A 16,076-nucleotide genomic window follows, 5' to 3' on the forward strand; every position below is an offset into this window, starting at 1 on the left:
CTACATAACCTAGAAAAGGTGCATTATGTTTCCTTTTATACACAGGCTGGAGTCCAATACAGTGATCAATAGCATGGAACTTCAACTGCATCTGTCTGCTGCTTATCAGTTTGTTAATGGTGCCCTGCACCCTGCCAAATCCAGTAGCACCAGTGTATTGGAAATCACTGTAAATCGCTGTGGGACAGTGGGTGATCTAAAACAATTGGTGTTCCAGGTGATTTTATGCTTTTATGTTCCCAACAAAATATTTGGCCCGCTGCAATAGGTCTTCACATCTTTTTAGTCTATTTCAAGTAATAAAGCACAATAATATCTCTCCTTTCTGTTAGCATCTTGATCTGGTGTCTTGATTAACTTTGTCTTTTTTTTTTTTTTGCTACAGTTGCTGAATGCATCATTGGAGGGACAGGTACTGAGCATAGCCAAAGTTTTGCCTGCAGGTCTCCACATCTTTCAGGAGCTGGAAAGTAAGCATCGGGGGATAGTTTGGGCATTTATATGGCAACTGATAAAAACATTGTTAGGTTTAGACCATGATAAATGGCAGTTATAAAAGTGTATTTACAGTATCTGGTTGTGCAGATGTGAGTAGTTATTACTGTTTGTAACAACTCTTTAACCCTCTGCAGATGACTGCCTGGATCTGGCCAGTGCAGGGGTCACAGATAAAAGTGATCTGTTCTTGTGGGATGGAAAAGAGGTAAGTTCATTCTTCCAATTTTTCTTCTGCTATATTTTATCATGTATGTAAATTTTATACAAACTGTGACTCCTGGGTGGAAGGTCTTCCTAAAGGTGACAGGGGAAACAGAATCAAAGTGGCTGCACCTCACTGAAGAAGGCTAAAGAAAGGTTAAACTTACATATATGGTGCTTCCCTGACTTGTGTATAGATAAGGAAAGCTTAATATTTCATTACTGCAGGAAAGCTCATCATTGTGAAAGGCACATTTCTGCTAATAGTTACTTCACGCAGAGTAGAAACTAATCATAGAATACGCAATTTAGCCTTAAAAACTGTACAAAACAACAGTATATATACAATTATAAAGCATGGTTTGTATTTAACCCCCCCCCCCAAAAAAAAAAAAATATTTATATAATAAATTGCTGTACACAGTGTTTTATATTGTTCAAATTATTTAGTAAATGTATGGTGTGTTTTTTGTTCTAATCTTTGTTATTCTGTATATGTATATAATTATGAATTAATACTGTGTTCTTACTGAATGTGTTTATATATTGTGCTATATGTGTGTCTATGTTGTGTTATACTTTTCTATCTGTGTTTATATAAAGGGACATTAAACAAAACATTTAATGCTACAGAAATGTGCTAATGAAATAATTCTGTACTTATAATGACATTAAACACTGTTATTACAGGACATTTCTGTTGTGTTGCCATAGAATAACATATCATCCAAAGCTAAACATTTCAAAAACATATTGTTTGCTGCAATTGTTATTTAGTAGCCAAACTATATATGATTTATTTTGAGGAGTTAATTCGGGCTTAAGTCCGTAGCTAAGAAAGCTAGCCAGTCATGTTAGTATAAAGTGCATTGTTTTGCAGTTTGTATCGGCTAAAGCCAATACGAGAAAGAAATGTAGTAGGGTTAGCCTTGATACATCTGCAGTATGCATTTCCATGTCTGAGAAATAGTATTCCACAATTTTCAGACATAAATTACATGAAAATAATGAAATTATATTGCAAAGTTGTTTTACTATGCAAAACGTTAACATTTTATATTAAAATACCAAGGTATTTATTGTTCCTTTATGTGTGCTGCAAGTCACCTGACCCAGCTTTGTATATTTTACATTAAGGGGACAGTCAAGTCCACAAAAACTTTCATGTTTCAAATAGGGCATGCCATTTTAAACAACTTTCCAATTTACTTTTATCACCAATTTTGCTTTGTTCTCTTGGTATTCTTAGTTGAAAGCTAAACCTAGGAAGGTTCATATGATTTCTAAGCCCTTGAAGGCTGCCTCTTATCACATGCTTTTTTATTTGCTTTTCACAACAGGGGATAACTAGTTCATGTCAGCCATATAGATAACACTCGGCTAGATTACGAGTTGTGCGTTAAGGTAAAAAAGCAGCGTTAATAGGTCCTAACGCTGCTTTTTTCACCCGCTGCTATTACGAGTCTTGCAGGTATAGGTGTACCTCACACTTTTTTGGCCTAACCGCAAATCAACTTACGTAAATTTCGTAAAGGCTTTTTTCTATGGGACTTCCATAGCTAGATTCCTAACACATTTTAAGCTGTAGCATAAAACTCAGAACTAAAGTGCTAAAAAGTACACTAACACCCATAAACTACCTATTAACCCCTAAACCGAGGCCCCTACCGCATCGCAAACACTAAAAGAAAATTATTAACCCCTAATCTGCCGCTCCGGACATCGCCGCCACTAGAATAAACATATTAACCCCTAACCCTCCGCACTCCCGCCTCGCAAACACTAGTTAAATATTATTAATCCCTAATCTGCTGCCCCCAACATCGCCGCCACGTACATTATACTTATTAAGCCCTAATCCTCCACTCTGGACATCGCCGCCACCTACATTATACCTATTAACCACTAATCTGCTGTCCCCAACATCGCCGCCACCTACCTACATTTATTAACCCCTAATCTGCCGTCCCCAACGTTGCTGCCACTATTGTAAATTTATTAACCCTTTAAACCTAAGTCTAACCCTAACACCCCCTAACTTAAAGTGAAAGTAAACTTACATCTTTTGCGATCTTCCCTAATATTCTTTGCCCAAAATTAGTATGACTTTCATTCATGTTTTTTTCCTCAGTTACCTCTAAATCAAGTTTTCGCCGCAATGAATGTATTTTTTTAGACTCTAATAATTCAACCCGCATTTTTTTATTTACTTTATTTCCTGATCACGTTTTTTACCTAGCCAATTGAGATTCTGGCCATTAGGCGGCCGTGATGCCACGTCATCCAACTATTTCTTCTTCTGCGCATGCGGCACTAATTTGTTTAGCCAAATTATATTAGGCGCGCGCTCCCGATTCGCTAATGCGCATTACATTTTTTGATGACTGCAGCTAAAACGTCATTGCTTTCAAAACGGGTCACGCATTGCAAAAGTACTATGTTTCTAACGCAATTGATGCATGCGTGTTGGAGACAGGGTTAGTGGAGAATCACATGCGCACTAAAGTGTTGAATCGACGATTCATGCATGCTCAATACTCACAGTACTTGTGAACGAGCAATTGAGATACGTATAGAGCGGGTGGGACCGCTCTATACGTCAACACACTAAAATATACGAAGTAGAGGATGGGAGGAGTAAGCATGAGAACGGTAGGAAATCAATATGTTATTAAAAATTCACTAATATAATCAATAACTAAAAAATAAAGTTAGGGATCTTAATATATTAATGAAATAGCATACATTGATGTGTTACAAAGGGACACACTTTACTTTCACTTTAAATATAATTTAAATCTAAATACAAATTACTATCATTACCTAAATAATTCCTATTTAAAACTTAATATTTACCTATAAAATAAACCCTAAGCTAGCTACAATATAACTATATAATAAGCCAATAGAATGCAAGCTCAATCATATTGGCTGATTGCATCAACCAATAGGATTTTTTCAACCTTAATTCCGAATGGCTGATAGAATTCTATCAGCCAATTGGAATCTAAAGGACGCCATCTTGGATGACGTTATTTAAAGGAACCTTCATTCGTCGTTAGCCTTCGAAAAAAAGAGGGTGCTCTGCGCCGGATGTCTTGAAGATGGAGCCGCTCCGCGTCGAAAGGATGAAGATAGAAGATGCCGTCTGGAGGACCACTTCTGCCCATCTGGAAGACCACTTCTGCCGGCTTTGTTGTGGACATCTTGGATGAAGACTTCTCCCGGTAAGTGAATCGTCAGGGGTTAGTGTTAGTGATTTTTTAAGGGTGTATTGGGTGGGTTTATTTTTTAGGTTAGGGCTTTGGGCTACAATAGAGCTAAATACCCTTTTAAAGGGATACTAACCACACATCTTTTCTTTCATAATTCTGGTAGAACATGCAATTTTAAGCAACTTTCTAATTTACTCCTATTATCAATTTTTCTTTGTTCTCATGTTATCTTGATTTGAAAAAGCAGTAATAAAAGGTTAGTAGCCGGCCCATTTTTAGTTCAGCACCTTGGTAGAGCTTGCTGATTGGTTTGCTACATTTAGCCACAAATCAGCAAGTGCTACCCAGGTGCTGAACAAAAAATGGTCCGGCTCTAAAGCTTACAGTACTGCTTTTTCAAATCAAGATAGCATGAGAACAAAGAAAAATTGATAGTAGGAGTAAATTAGAAAGGTGCTTAAAATCTCATGCTCTATCTGAATCATGAAAGAAAAAATTTGGGTTTAGTATCCATTTAAGGACAATGCCCATCCAAATGCCCTTTTCAGGGCAATGGGGAGCTTAGGTTTTTTTTGTTAGGCTTTTATTTGGGGGGTTGGTTGTGTGGGTGGTGGGTTTTACTGTTGGGCGGTTGGTTGTATTTTTTTTTACAGGTAAAAGAGCTGATTTCTTTGGGGCACAGTAATAATACAGTGTATAGTCAGGTGGATACAAAAACAGAATGAAATGGGCAGGTATGTCTGCAACCTCATTTTTATAATTATGTCGACCTCCTCTAAGATTAAAAGGTCACTCTTGGACCTTGACAAAATATAAATACTCAATCGAGGTGGTAAATTGAAACTATAGCCACTCTTGGGCTTGGTAGGGTATAAAACAGTAACTATATATATATCAGCAACAAATTATGAAATAAATTTCAACCATCATGGATAACATTATGTACTTCTGTGAATATGTGGATAACACTCAACAAGAGATCAGCACCACCCAAAAAAAAAAAAAAAAAAAATGCAAGTGAACAAACCCATGTGTACAATTAATATAGAAATTATGGGAATGGTATAATAGATCTTATATAGATCAGTCTATTCCATTACAATACAGATAATGAGTTATTTACACTTCAGAGTCTACCAATACTTGGAGTTGATGTGATCACTGAAATGAAGTATTGTTGATGTATGAATTAGGTGGTTGTCATGTAAAAATAAAATAAATGTTTCTATAGGATTCATTTTCCTTTGCTTATGAGATAAGCTCAATGGTGTCAGGAAGGCGGGGGGACTAAAGGGTAATGGGGTATTGAAGGGATAGGGGGGAGCCATTATACATTCGAGAATGTAGGCTGGAAGCAAAATTAAAGATATGATTTGTTGGGAAAGAGTATATACCTCATTGCGAGGAGACACAAGATCTCCGCATCAATTTTTGACCATATAAGATGTTCACTGGGCAGCATTACCCATCTGGGATCATGTTAACACTCAACTAATATGGTAAAGGGATATAAGTTGTATATAGACTGTATCTCCCCTCAGGGGTATGTGTCACCACTGGACAGAGGCGGGAAAGGGATATTGGATATGACCCACTCTATCACATAGAGTGGGAAAGGATGAGGGGAGATACCTTATTTTTCTTTTATGCACCCAAAAAGAGACACAAAAGACCATATCATTATCTTGGCTGAGGAGAAGGGATACACTTGAGGCTAGGAGGACTGAACTGGTACTATAATATTTGCAGAAACTAGCATAATTTCTTAGATTGTGGAGGACATATGGGCACCTAGTAAGCTAGAGTTGTATGTCTAGCTGTAGCATGTATGCTATTGGTGTGTAATATAGACTATAGGCACAAGCAGTGGCTTGATGTCAATAAAATATCAGCAGTAAAAATTATGGAAAGGTAGGCAACTAGTCCTATATAGGAGACAGATAGCACCCTCAGTAAATACAATAAGTCAGGCTATATAATGATCACAAATCTGTGTAAGGTGGTATATAATTGGGATCATATTTAAAGTTGTACACTCGGATGTCCCGGCCGCCAACATCCAAGCGACAAGTTCAACAAAGAGTTATACCAGCCTTTATAATACTTCAATTAGGTTAAACAGAACCCATCTTTAAATGGCTCTAAGCTATATTTTAGAGAACAAGTTATAACCTATGGGTTAGGTAGGGTTACAGTATTTTCAGGGTTCTCCATACAGGGTATAGGGACATCACTGTTAGGTTCATCTGAGTAAGTAACAAGCAGTAAAAATGATTAAGTGGCTTTAGCCCCATAAAACATATATACACAGCATGCAGAGCAACACATATGATAGTCCCTCTATGAACATCTTGGGAAAACTCTTGAGGGAGCAGCATTTCAACTATAAGCTATTACCTAACTATATGTGGGATATAGACTAAGAAATAATACAAACATTGCTAGAGGAAGCTGATTAACACCAGGTAAGAAGTGAAATAGTATAGCAATCAAAGCTAAGTAGCTCCTCACCAAGCTTATATCTTTTCAATCAACAGTAAGGAACTGGCACTATAGTCATTATGAAAAGTTAGAAATATATAAATATAGGCACATGCTTCATGCCCATATATCCAAGTTCAACCCAAACTTATACATTCAAACTTCCAGGGAGAACATGTGGACAGCAGACACCACTAATAGCATGCCTACATAAACCACAGAAAACAAAAAAAGAAAACAAGCACCTATGTAAAAACAAATCAACATAAGTAGGGGAGTCAGCATTAGGTACAGTATTGCATATATCTAAAGGTATTGGCATGCTAAACTGGGTGGGTGATGTAATCGTACTAACGAACCAAGAGAACATTTCACTGCATCCACCGTGTATAATTGTTCGTGGCTAGCCAACACCAGAGCACCTTTCCTGTGAATCAGGAGAAAACAGTCTCAAGATCTTGTGTCCCAATCCTCTTCGCTGCGACAGCTCGCACAACAAAACTTGGTGGAGTGTTCTCTGCTGGACTCCGAGCAATCAAGCAGTCATCTTGGGTCACATAAGAATCGCCAGCCAGGGTGTCAAAAAGAATGCAGCCGCAAGTCCCGCAGCATGCACAATGGAAGCACCGGGTTTCCACTACGCACCTCAAATGAGAAGAGCTACCCTGAACTGGGCGTCTGGTGTGGACCCTGGCAACCATCTATGTGCAACATCTGTGCAACTAGCCCCAAATTTACCTCTGCGGTGCAGGGCTACCTTTCCTTGGCGTGTATGCAGACATCTATGACTGTGGTAAATGCTTTCCCTGGTAGATCGGATTCCTCACATGTTTGTGTAGCTTGGGTAGTTGGCTTTCGGTTAGGCTGCATTTCCATTAGAGTGCTGACCAGCTCTACCTTAAGCTGTTGGAAGGAAGTCTCTATGCTACGCAGGAGTTTTCTTTCCCAGCCGTCCATATCTGCCATATTCCCTGTAATTCGCATAGCGCCAAACACCAGTAAACTAGTTTAGATCAATTGGTTCGTCTCATCAGACAGGTTCAGTATACCTTCGGTCCTCCAGGTACCGGGTATTGTATCGTTATTTAAAGCTGTCTTAGGATGTTTAGCAGCTATAGTGTTAGGGGAAAATCACATGGCGGTTGCAAAGTCGAGTAACGTAACTTTCAAACATACTCTTGGATTCCTCCCGTAATATTCAGTAGCTGTTTGAGCTCTAGGGGTAACTATTCCAGTATTTGAGCGAATATTTACTACTTAATCCCCTAAATTAGATCCAAAAGCTAGGAGCTGTTGAAAAGCACATCTGTCCATGTCGGTAGTTGGCTCCGCCCCCAGGTGTAATTAGTTTAAAGATCTTGTAATTTGTTTTTTATTTTCTGTAATTTAGTGTTTGTTTTTTTGGTAATTTATGTAATTTTATTTAATTGTATTTAATGTTGGGAATTTATTTAATTGTAGTGTAGTGTTAGGTGTTATTGTAACTTAGGTTAGGTTTTATTTTACAGGTAAATTTGTATTATTTTAGCTAAGTAGTTATTAAATAGTTAATAACTGGGGGCGGAGCCAACAGCCGTACATACCAGACGTACCTTATTAGAGCTCCTGCAATAAAAGCAGTATAATCTATAAAAAAAAACCTGTTAAATAGCCTACTACTAGGTTAAATTGATCTATCAAGGGACACCCTAAATCCTTGTGCTGTCTGCCTGATTGTTGTGGCGTTCATCTCTGGGATATACAGAACAACTTGATCACTGAGTGAGTGCTAAGCCGCGCACACTTTAGATCTGTTGCGCTCACTTCTAGCAGCGGCCAACTTGTCCCCGCTCACCACCTTCTCACAGGTGCATCTGTACTTTGCTCTTGGCTCCAGAGGGTCGGGGATCCGCTCTGGAGCCCAACTTAGCCCACAACAGCAAGAACTTGGAGTACACCTGAGGCGGCAAATAGAAAATCTCTAGGGTCCGGAGGGATCGTTGCGGCTGCCGTGAGTAGAGACCGGGTAGGCACTAGCCAGTGTCTTTGCAACCCAAATACATTACTTTGTCACTAACAAGGACATAGATTTAAGTGGAGACAAGTGTGGGATAAATATAATTACACCACTGCTGTTAAGAGGCCTGTAGCTGTGGCGGGAAAATCGCCATTTTTAAATCAGTGCTGCACTTCACTGTTTTCCTTATAACGCTGCATATGCCCAATGCCTTTGAACTAAGTATCAGCCTAGAAAGAAATTCATCGTAGGAGGTATTCGGATTCTCATACAAGCAGCAGAAATATTTAAACCACAATTCACCTCCTTTTTTTATGATCATTGTGTTACATTAGCCCTGCAGGATATTACAGTAATACCACCACGTGGGCTTTTTTACTCAGCATTATCATTAACCGAACATTTGTGCATTATCCAAATTAAAGGTAAATATTCTCCCAACTCATCTTGACACTGCAATTCACAATCAGAGCAATTTGGGAGCCAAACATAACATCCTTGAACAAGTTCCCCAAAAATATATACTGCAAGACATTTTCTCACTTGATCTCACGGGGCAATATCCCTCTATCTCATCATAAGCAGGTGCCTAGTTACAAATTGAACACTTCCTACACTAAAAGTCAAATTGCAATAGAGAAGACAAAGTATATCTGCCAGACTTGGCCCTGCAATATAAATACATAACCAACGTGAACACACTAGCAGATAAGATAAGCAGATTGCAGACTGTCTCAATGATTACTTCTGTTCTGTTTTCACTAAAGATTGTGAAGATACAATGTCTACATTAAGGGATGCAACGCAAAATAGAAACAAGCTTAACAGTAATCTTTTTACAGAGGATGAGGTTTTGTTAGCATTATCAAAAATAAATGTTACAAAGGCAGTGGGTCCTGATAATATTCATCCAAGGGTTTTAAAAGAACTTCGTTCAGTGCTAACTGTCCCATTAACTGATCTGTTTAATCAGTCACTATTAACAGGAGCTGTCCCAGATGATTGGAGAATAGCAAATGTAATACCCCTTCATAAAAAGGGCAGTAGAGAAGAATCTGGCAACTACAGGCCAGTTAGTTTAACTTCAGTAGTCCCCAACATCGCCGCCACCTACCTACATTTATTAACCCCTAATCTGCCGTCCCCAACGTCGCTGCCACTATTGTAAATTTATTAACCCTTTAAACCTAAGTCTAACCCTAACACCCCCTAACTTAAAGTGAAAGTAAACTTACATCTTTTGCGATCTTCCCTAATATTCTTTGCCCAAAATTAGTATGACTTTCATTCATGTTTTTTTCCTCAGTTACCTCTAAATCAAGTTTTCGCCGCAATGAATGTATTTTTTTAGACTCTAATAATTCAACCCGCATTTTTTTATTTACTTTATTTCCTGATCACGTTTTTTACCTAGCCAATTGAGATTCTGGCCGTTAGGTGGCCGTGATGCCACGTCATCCAACTATTTATTCTTCTGCGCATGCGGCACTAATTTGTTTAGCCAAATTATATTAGGCGCGCGCTCCCGATTCGCTAATGCGCATTACATTTGTTGATGACTGCAGCTAAAACGTCATTGCTTTCAAAACGGGTCACGCATTGCAAAAGTACTATGTTTCTAACGCAATTGATGCATGCGTGTTGGAGACAGGGTTAGTGGAGAATCGCATGCGCACTAAAGTGTTGAATCGACGATTCATGCATGCTCAATACTCACAGTACTTGTGAACGAGCAATTGAGATACGTATAGAGCGGGTGGGACCGCTCTATACGTCAACACACTAAAATATACGAAGTAGAGGATGTGAGGAGTAAGCATGAGAACGGTAGGAAATCAATATGTTATTAAAAATTCACTAATATAATCAATAACTAAAAAATAAAGTTAGGGATCTTAATATATTAATGAAATAGCATACATTGATGTGTTACAAAGGGACACACTTTACTTTCACTTTAAATATAATTTAAATCTAAATACAAATTACTATCATTACCTAAATAATTCCTATTTAAAACTTAATATTTACCTATAAAATAAACCCTAAGCTAGCTACAATATAACTATATAATAAGCCAATAGAATGCAAGCTCAATCATATTGGCTGATTGCATCAACCAATAGGATTTTTTCAACCTTAATTCCGAATGGCTGATAGAATTCTATCAGCCAATCGGAATCTAAAGGACGCCATCTTGGATGACGTTATTTAAAGGAACCTTCATTCGTCGTTAGCCTTCGAAAAAAGAGGGTGCTCTGCGCCGGATGTCTTGAAGATGGAGCCGCTCCGCGTCGAAAGGATGAAGATAGAAGATGCCGTCTGGAGGACCACTTCTGCCCATCTGGAGGACCACTTCTGCCGGCTTTGTTGTGGACATCTTGGATGAAGACTTCTCCCGGTAAGTGAATCGTCAGGGGTTAGTGTTAGTGATTTTTTAAGGGTGTATTGGGTGGGTTTATTTTTTAGGTTAGGGCTTTGGGCTACAATAGAGCTAAATACCCTTTTAAAGGGATACTAACCACACATCTTTTCTTTCATAATTCTGGTAGAACATGCAATTTTAAGCAACTTTCTAATTTACTCCTATTATCAATTTTTCTTTGTTCTCATGTTATCTTGATTTGAAAAAGCAGTAATAAAAGGTTAGTAGCCGGCCCATTTTTAGTTCAGCACCTTGGTAGAGCTTGCTGATTGGTTTGCTACATTTAGCCACAAATCAGCAAGTGCTACCCAGGTGCTGAACAAAAAATGGTCCGGCTCTAAAGCTTACAGTACTGCTTTTTCAAATCAAGATAGCATGAGAACAAAGAAAAATTGATAGTAGGAGTAAATTAGAAAGGTGCTTAAAATCTCATGCTCTATCTGAATCATGAAAGAAAAAATTTGGGTTTAGTATCCATTTAAGGACAATGCCCATCCAAATGCCCTTTTTAGGGCAATGGGGAGCTTAGGTTTTTTTTGTTAGGCTTTTATTTGGGGGGTTGGTTGTGTGGGTGGTGGGTTTTACTGTTGGGCGGTTGGTTGTATTTTTTTTTACAGGTAAAAGAGCTGATTTCTTTGGGGCACAGTAATAATACAGTGTATAGTCAGGTGGATACAAAAACAGAATGAAATGGGCAGGTATGTCTGCAACCTCATTTTTATAATTATGTCGACCTCCTCTAAGATTAAAAGGTCACTCTTGGACCTTGACAAAATATAAATACTCAATCGAGGTGGTAAATTGAAACTATAGCCACTCTTGGGCTTGGTAGGGTATAAAACAGTAACTATATATATATCAGCAACAAATTATGAAATAAATTTCAACCATCATGGATAACATTATGTACTTCTGTGAATATGTGGATAACACTCAACAAGAGATCAGCACCACCCAAAAAAAAAAAAAAAAAAATGCAAGTGAACAAACCCATGTGTACAATTAATATAGAAATTATGGGAATGGTATAATAGATCTTATATAGATCAGTCTATTCCATTACAATACAGATAATGAGTTATTTACACTTCAGAGTCTACCAATACTTGGAGTTGATGTGATCACTGAAATGAAGTATTGTTGATGTATGAATTAGGTGGTTGTCATGTAAAAAGAAAATAAATGTTTCTATAGGATTCATTTTCCTTTGCTTATGAGATAAGCTCAATGGTGTCAGGAAGGCGGGGGGACTAAAGGGTAATGGGGTATTGAAGGGAATTGGGGGGAGCCATTATACATTCGAGAATGTAGGCTGGAAGCAAAATTAAAGATATGATTTGTTGGGAAAGAGTATATACCTCATTGCGAGGAGACACAAGATCTCCGCATCAATTTTTGACCATATAAGATGTTCACTGGGCAGCATTACCCATCTGGGATCATGTTAACACTCAACTAATATGGTAAAGGGATATAAGTTGTATATAGACTGTATCTCCCCTCAGGGGTATGTGTCACCACTGGACAGAGGCGGGAAAGGGATATTGGATATGACCGTTAGGTGGCCGTGATGCCACGTCATCCAACTATTTCTTCTTCTGCGCATGCGGCACTAATTTGTTTAGCCAAATTATATTAGGCGCGCGCTCCCGATTCGCTAATGCGCATTACATTTGTTGATGACTGCAGCTAAAACGTCATTGCTTTCAAAACGGGTCACGCATTGCAAAAGTACTATGTTTCTAACGCAATTGATGCATGCGTGTTGGAGACAGGGTTAGTGGAGAATCGCATGCGCACTAAAGTGTTGAATCGACGATTCATGCATGCTCAATACTCACAGTACTTGTGAACGAGCAATTGAGATACGTATAGAGCGGGTGGGACCGCTCTATACGTCAACACACTAAAATATACGAAGTAGAGGATGTGAGGAGTAAGCATGAGAACGGTAGGAAATCAATATGTTATTAAAAATTCACTAATATAATCAATAACTAAAAAATAAAGTTAGGGATCTTAATATATTAATGAAATAGCATACATTGATGTGTTACAAAGGGACACACTTTACTTTCACTTTAAATATAATTTAAATCTAAATACAAATTACTATCATTACCTAAATAATTCCTATTTAAAACTTAATATTTACCTATAAAATAAACCCTAAGCTAGCTACAATATAACTATATAATAAGCCAATAGAATGCAAGCTCAATCATATTGGCTGATTGCATCAACCAATAGGATTTTTTCAACCTTAATTCCGAATGGCTGATAGAATTCTATCAGCCAATCGGAATCTAAAGGACGCCATCTTGGATGACGTTATTTAAAGGAACCTTCATTCGTCGTTAGCCTTCGAAAAAAGAGGGTGCTCTGCGCCGGATGTCTTGAAGATGGAGCCGCTCCGCGTCGAAAGGATGAAGATAGAAGATGCCGTCTGGAGGACCACTTCTGCCCATCTGGAGGACCACTTCTGCCGGCTTTGTTGTGGACATCTTGGATGAAGACTTCTCCCGGTAAGTGAATCGTCAGGGGTTAGTGTTAGTGATTTTTTAAGGGTGTATTGGGTGGGTTTATTTTTTAGGTTAGGGCTTTGGGCTACAATAGAGCTAAATACCCTTTTAAAGGGATACTAACCACACATCTTTTCTTTCATAATTCTGGTAGAACATGCAATTTTAAGCAACTTTCTAATTTACTCCTATTATCAATTTTTCTTTGTTCTCATGTTATCTTGATTTGAAAAAGCAGTAATAAAAGGTTAGTAGCCGGCCCATTTTTAGTTCAGCACCTTGGTAGAGCTTGCTGATTGGTTTGCTACATTTAGCCACAAATCAGCAAGTGCTACCCAGGTGCTGAACAAAAAATGGTCCGGCTCTAAAGCTTACAGTACTGCTTTTTCAAATCAAGATAGCATGAGAACAAAGAAAAATTGATAGTAGGAGTAAATTAGAAAGGTGCTTAAAATCTCATGCTCTATCTGAATCATGAAAGAAAAAATTTGGGTTTAGTATCCATTTAAGGACAATGCCCATCCAAATGCCCTTTTTAGGGCAATGGGGAGCTTAGGTTTTTTTTGTTAGGCTTTTATTTGGGGGGTTGGTTGTGTGGGTGGTGGGTTTTACTGTTGGGCGGTTGGTTGTATTTTTTTTTACAGGTAAAAGAGCTGATTTCTTTGGGGCACAGTAATAATACAGTGTATAGTCAGGTGGATACAAAAACAGAATGAAATGGGCAGGTATGTCTGCAACCTCATTTTTATAATTATGTCGACCTCCTCTAAGATTAAAAGGTCACTCTTGGACCTTGACAAAATATAAATACTCAATCGAGGTGGTAAATTGAAACTATAGCCACTCTTGGGCTTGGTAGGGTATAAAACAGTAACTATATATATATCAGCAACAAATTATGAAATAAATTTCAACCATCATGGATAACATTATGTACTTCTGTGAATATGTGGATAACACTCAACAAGAGATCAGCACCACCCAAAAAAAAAAAAAAAAAAAATGCAAGTGAACAAACCCATGTGTACAATTAATATAGAAATTATGGGAATGGTATAATAGATCTTATATAGATCAGTCTATTCCATTACAATACAGATAATGAGTTATTTACACTTCAGAGTCTACCAATACTTGGAGTTGATGTGATCACTGAAATGAAGTATTGTTGATGTATGAATTAGGTGGTTGTCATGTAAAAAGAAAATAAATGTTTCTATAGGATTCATTTTCCTTTGCTTATGAGATAAGCTCAATGGTGTCAGGAAGGCGGGGGGACTAAAGGGTAATGGGGTATTGAAGGGAATTGGGGGGAGCCATTATACATTCGAGAATGTAGGCTGGAAGCAAAATTAAAGATATGATTTGTTGGGAAAGAGTATATACCTCATTGCGAGGAGACACAAGATCTCCGCATCAATTTTTGACCATATAAGATGTTCACTGGGCAGCATTACCCATCTGGGATCATGTTAACACTCAACTAATATGGTAAAGGGATATAAGTTGTATATAGACTGTATCTCCCCTCAGGGGTATGTGTCACCACTGGACAGAGGCGGGAAAGGGATATTGGATATGACCCACTCTATCACATAGAGTGGGAAAGGATGAGGGGAGATACCTTATTTTTCTTTTATGCACCCAAAAAGAGACACAAAAGACCATATCATTATCTTGGCTGAGGAGAAGGGATACACTTGAGGCTAGGAGGACTGAACTGGTACTATAATATTTGCAGAAACTAGCATAATTTCTTAGATTGTGGAGGACATATGGGCACCTAGTAAGCTAGAGTTGTATGTCTAGCTGTAGCATGTATGCTATTGGTGTGTAATATAGACTATAGGCACAAGCAGTGGCTTGATGTCAATAAAATATCAGCAGTAAAAATTATGGAAAGGTAGGCAACTAGTCCTATATAGGAGACAGATAGCACCCTCAGTAAATACAATAAGTCAGGCTATATAATGATCACAAATCTGTGTAAGGTGGTATATAATTGGGATCATATTTAAAGTTGTACACTCGGATGTCCCGGCCGCCAACATCCAAGCGACAAGTTCAACAAAGAGTTATACCAGCCTTTATAATACTTCAATTAGGTTAAACAGAACCCATCTTTAAATGGCTCTAAGCTATATTTTAGAGAACAAGTTATAACCTATGGGTTAGGTAGGGTTACAGTATTTTCAGGGTTCTCCATACAGGGTATAGGGACATCACTGTTAGGTTCATCTGAGTAAGTAACAAGCAGTAAAAATGATTAAGTGGCTTTAGCCCCATAAAACATATATACACAGCATGCAGAGCAACACATATGATAGTCCCTCTATGAACATCTTGGGAAAACTCTTGAGGGAGCAGCATTTCAACTATAAGCTATTACCTAACTATATGTGGGATATAGACTAAGAAATAATACAAACATTGCTAGAGGAAGCTGATTAACACCAGGTAAGAAGTGAAATAGTATAGCAATCAAAGCTAAGTAGCTCCTCACCAAGCTTATATCTTTTCAATCAACAGTAAGGAACTGGCACTATAGTCATTATGAAAAGTTAGAAATATATAAATATAGGCACATGCTTCATGCCCATATATCCAAGTTCAACCCAAACTTATACATTCAAACTTCCAGGGAGAACATGTGGACAGCAGACACCACTAATAGCATGCCTACATAAACCACAGAAAACAAAAAAAGAAAACAAGCACCTATGTAAAAACAAATCAAC

The 16,076-nt window shown here is 38.0% G+C and overlaps 1 protein-coding gene across 2 annotated transcripts in view; it reads left to right on the plus strand.

Annotated features, from left to right (window-relative positions):
* USP40 (ubiquitin specific peptidase 40) overlaps positions 1 to 16,076 on the plus strand; it is a 133,165-nt gene that overhangs the window by 17,440 nt on the left and 99,649 nt on the right. For both annotated transcript variants that reach the window (XM_053698878.1, XM_053698879.1), the window contains exons 13-15: positions 46 to 217; positions 386 to 470; positions 633 to 703. In XM_053698878.1, coding sequence (XP_053554853.1) covers positions 46 to 217; positions 386 to 470; positions 633 to 703 — 328 coding nt within the window. The remainder of the gene's footprint in view (positions 1 to 45; positions 218 to 385; positions 471 to 632; positions 704 to 16,076) is intronic.

The sequence above is a fragment of the Bombina bombina genome, chromosome 1, assembly GCF_027579735.1.
Source record: "Bombina bombina isolate aBomBom1 chromosome 1, aBomBom1.pri, whole genome shotgun sequence".
NCBI lineage: Eukaryota > Metazoa > Chordata > Amphibia > Anura > Bombinatoridae > Bombina > Bombina bombina.